General features: G+C 45.8%; 1 protein-coding gene across 1 annotated transcript; it reads left to right on the forward strand.

Moving 5' to 3' along the window:
* Nucleotides 1-228: 228 nt before the first annotated feature.
* LOC121839208 (transcription initiation factor TFIID subunit 3-like) lies at nucleotides 229-2,431 on the forward strand. Its single transcript, XM_042296642.1, has 3 exons — nucleotides 229-1,473; nucleotides 1,742-2,112; nucleotides 2,218-2,431. Exons 1-3 carry the CDS (start codon nucleotides 310-312, stop codon nucleotides 2,429-2,431), a joined length of 1,749 nt encoding a protein of 582 aa, XP_042152576.1. The 5' UTR covers nucleotides 229-309.
* Nucleotides 2,432-4,077: the final 1,646 nt, after the last annotated feature.

Consider the following 4,077-nt stretch of genomic DNA (forward strand, 5'->3'; position numbering starts at 1 on the left):
AGGATGCACAGCGGTTCATTGTATTTTCCTACTTTGTCCCTGCTGAGTGCCCAGTTGCCACAGAGGCCACTGCAGATGTATCTGCTGGTAAAAGAGAGGACTTATCAACAGATACACATCTATCTTCAATACTGCATCGATACCTGCCACACTTCTTTAACGATGACTCCATTCCACCACAGCAGACAGTAGAGGGAACCACTGAGGTCTCAGTTGCTCCAGTAGCAATATCTAATATCAAGGAAGAGGACAGATTCTATCCTTTCTCCCTCCCACCACTGGCTCAGCGGTTCATTGGCAATTCATTCAATGTCCCGGAAACATCCCAGCTTGCTGTTTCAGCCACGGAGTGCCGAGTTGCCAAAGTGGCCACTGCAGGTACAGCCACTGTCAGGAGAGAGAACCGATGGGCAGGTAGAATTCTTCCTTCAGTGCTGCCTCCAAGTCTGCCACATGTCTTTGACATTGCCAGGGATGGCAGTAGAGGGAACCAATAAGTGTCCAGTTGCCAGGGAAACAACCAATGATGTGTCCACTCACCTCAAAGAGGACATGGCAGCTGATCAAAGCCCTCCTGACCCTGCAGCACTGCCTCCAAGCTCACCATGTATCCGTGACTCTGACCACAAACTGACCAAGGAGGAAAAAGAGGATGTACCCGAGTCCTACGTTGCCACAGAGATCACTGTAGGCACATCCATTGTCCAGGGAGAGGACCTGGATAAAAGCCCTGCTCCAAGGCTGCCTCCAAGCTTGTCACACGTTTTGGACAATGACCATAAGCAGCCAGAGGAGACGATAGAGGGCACCACTGAGTGCTCAGTCGCCGCAGAGGCATCAGTTGCTAATAGAGAGGATCCATCAGCAGCTACAGATCTTCCCTCAGTGCTGCCTTCAAGCCTGCAACTTGTCTTTGACAATGACTACAAACGGCCAGAGGAGGCAGGAGAGGGCACCAGCAAGTGTCCAGTTGCCAGTGAAGCAGCCGCATCTGTGTCCACTGTCCTCCAAGAGGAGGTTTTGGCTGATAATAGTCCTCCTGCACCCACAGCACTGCCTCTAAGGCTGCCCTGGACCCACAATATTGACCACAAACAGCCAGAGGAGACTGTTGAGAACACCACAGAGTGCTCAGTTGACATAGAGGCATGTACAGTTGCATCCACTGTCAAGAGAGAGGAACTGATGGGTGATAAAAGCCCTGTCCATGCACTTCCTCCAAGCCTGGCATGCATCCATGACAAGGACCACAAGCAGCCAGATCAGAAAGGGAGGGGCACTACTGTGGAGGTGGATATCTGCCCTCATGCTCACCAGCTGGTCTCAGATGCTAAATTAACTCTGGCAACCTGCAATGATGAGCCGCCCACCCCTCTGATCTGCGTGGTCACTAAGATGCCTGTTAGAGTTGGAGCCTCCATATGCAGGTCAGAGGATGAGGAACCCAGGCCCTGGACCCTGGAAGAGGCAAAGGTAGGTGTCCTATTTCACACTAAAACTTTACAGGGATGGTGGTCAGTTCAATTTCAATTCAAAGCGTTGAAGAGAATTGGAACTTTAGAGTCCTTTGATCGGAATTGAAATGGAATTGACCCCAAACCCTTCTGCTCTTTGCTCATAGTAGAAAACATCACCCCTCACTAGGGTTAATTGGCCATCATTGTATGATGATCATTCAAATGTGTATTGAATTTGCCACATTGGAACAATATTACATCTTTAGTCAATGTCTTCCTGTTAGGATTATTGGATAGGCATTGAAAATGAGAGTGAAGAGAGGAACGTCACTGAGGAGGTGAGCCCAAGGGAGGGATTGAAGAGTGAGGCGGACTGTGTCCATTCCAAGTGCTCCAATGGGACAGTTTCATCAGAGAGAGCAGAGACCATCCTGGGAAGAGTGGGCTTTCTGCTCATGAACCAAATTCAGAAAATCCCGTTTTTGAAGATGGAGGAAAAAGAGAAAAATAAGAAACTGAATAAGAAGTTGAAAGATAAAGAGAGAAAGGAGATGAAACACAAGGAGGCGGAGCAAAAAAAGAGAGAGAAGAAAGAGATGAAGGAGAGAGAGAAAGAGCAGAAGAAAGTCATGAAGGCTGAGAAGAAGAGGGAGAAGTTAGAACAGAAAAAGAGAGAGAAGGAAAGAAAAGAGAAGGAAAGGGCAGAGAAAAAGAGGTTAGAGGGGTTGATGAAGATACATAATGACATGATGAAAGACAGAATTAAGAAAGAGAAGAAGTGTTCTGAGGAGCTGAAAAAGAGAGAGAAAGCTCAAGCTGAGTTCTTGGAGATGGAGAGAAAGATTCAAGAAAAGATGAGCAAAGAGGAGAGGAAGAGACTGGAGAAGAAGAAGAAGAGGGAGCCAGCTGGAGGTGGAACTGAGACGGTGATAGAAGAGCAGGGAAGGGATGAAAGCTTGAAGATGGATGAGTAGACTGGGTAATAGAGAGAGATATAGGGAGGGAGGGATATGGTATTTTTGCATGCAATGAAAAAACAAAGCATTTAAAAATAAAATAAAAAATGTTAACTCTGATTTTTGTTAAGGCATACTGTACAACACTGTATAAACACAAAATGTTGACTTTTCACAAATCTGGGGAGTGTTTAATGATGAGGAGAGGAGGAAGAAAAGGGAGGGGGAGTGGATGGAGGGTGGGTGGAGAGGAATATGATACAGAGGAATTTAACTCGGCAAGTCAGTTCAGAACAAATTCTTATTTACAATGACGGCCTACCAAAAGGCAAAAGGCCTCCTGCGGGGATGGGATTAAAAATAAATAAATAAAATTAAAACATAGGACAAAACACACATCACGACAAGTGAGACAACACAACACTTTAACCTCTTTCAGCTAGGGGGCACCATTTTTATGTTTGGAAAAATAACGTTCCCAAAGTAAACGGCCTATTTCTCAGGCCCATATGCTAGAATATGCATATAATTGACAGATTAGGATAGAAAACACTCGAAAGTTTCCAAAACGGTCAAAATATTGTCTGTGAGTATAACAGAACTGATATTGCAAGCGAAAACCTGAGGAAAATCAAACCAGGAAGTGGCTTCTATTTTCAAAGCTCCATGTTTCATAGCCTATATTTTAAAATCAACCTGAGGATTGATTATAAAAAAACGTTTGACATGTTTCTGTGAACATTACGGATACTATTTGGAATTTGTCTGCGTTGTCGTGACCGCTCGAGTCTGTGTATTTCTGAACACAATGCGCCAAACAAACGGAGGTATTTTGGATATAAAAATTATCTTTAAGGAACAAAAGGAACATTTATTGTGTAACTGGGAGTCTCGTGAGTGAAAACATCCGAAGATCATCAAAGGTAAGCGACACTGGGGTACAAAAGTGAAGTGAAAAACTAAATACATAACAATATGGGGATGAGGTAGTTGGGTGTGCTATTTACAGATGAGCCAGTGGTTTTGGCAACGAATATGTAGTGAGGGCCAGCCAACGAGAGCATTTGAGTTGAGTCAGGGAGCCATTCGGTAGTCTCTACTACGCTAGGCGAGCTGGAGAAACAACTATTCAGAAAGCTAGCAGGCCGGGGATAGTAGACGGGTCTTCGGCGACATTGCAATGGAGAAGCCTGTTGAAACCACCTCGGACGATTACGTCTGCAGACCAGTCGTAATGGATCGGCGGGGCTCCATGTCATCAATAAAGGGTCCAGGCAAAATGGCAAAAGAGGTGTTGTAGCCCAAGAATTAGCTGGTATACTTCTTCGGCTAGCCGGGAGATGGGCTTAACTTGAGGCTAGCTCAAGGCTAACTGGTGCTTGCTTCGGGAAAGAGGTGTTTGCCAGCAGTATCCACTCAGTTGCAGCTAGTTAGCTACGGTGTTCCGGTGTAATGGTCAAGAGCTTACGGCAGAAATCCGGTGATGTGGTAGAGAAATAGCAGTTCGATATGCTCTGGGTTGATTTCGCGCTGTGCAGACTGGCAGGTTTTGACCGAGATGAAGCTGGCTGGTGTCCGAGTTAACGGTGAAGATCGCTAGCAGTAGCTAACTGACTACTAGCTAGTTAGCTGGCTATCTGCTGATGGGGGTTCCGGTTCTAAAG

The sequence above is a fragment of the Oncorhynchus tshawytscha genome, linkage group LG14 (assembly GCF_018296145.1).
Source record: "Oncorhynchus tshawytscha isolate Ot180627B linkage group LG14, Otsh_v2.0, whole genome shotgun sequence".
Classification (NCBI taxonomy): domain Eukaryota; kingdom Metazoa; phylum Chordata; class Actinopteri; order Salmoniformes; family Salmonidae; genus Oncorhynchus; species Oncorhynchus tshawytscha.

What these genes read in the sequence shown, in the direction of transcription:
- LOC121839208 (XM_042296642.1), top strand. Translation starts at nt 310, where the DNA reads ATGTCCCGGAAACATCCCAGCTTGCTGTTTCAGCCACGGAGTGCCGAG. An exon ending in GGACCCTGGAAGAGGCAAAG is followed by an intron (nt 1,474 to 1,741) that starts GTAGGTGTCCTA and finishes TCTTCCTGTTAG; the next exon opens with GATTATTGGATAGGCATTGA. An exon ending in GCTGAGAAGAAGAGGGAGAA is followed by an intron (nt 2,113 to 2,217) that starts GTTAGAACAGAA and finishes GATGAAAGACAG; the next exon opens with AATTAAGAAAGAGAAGAAGT.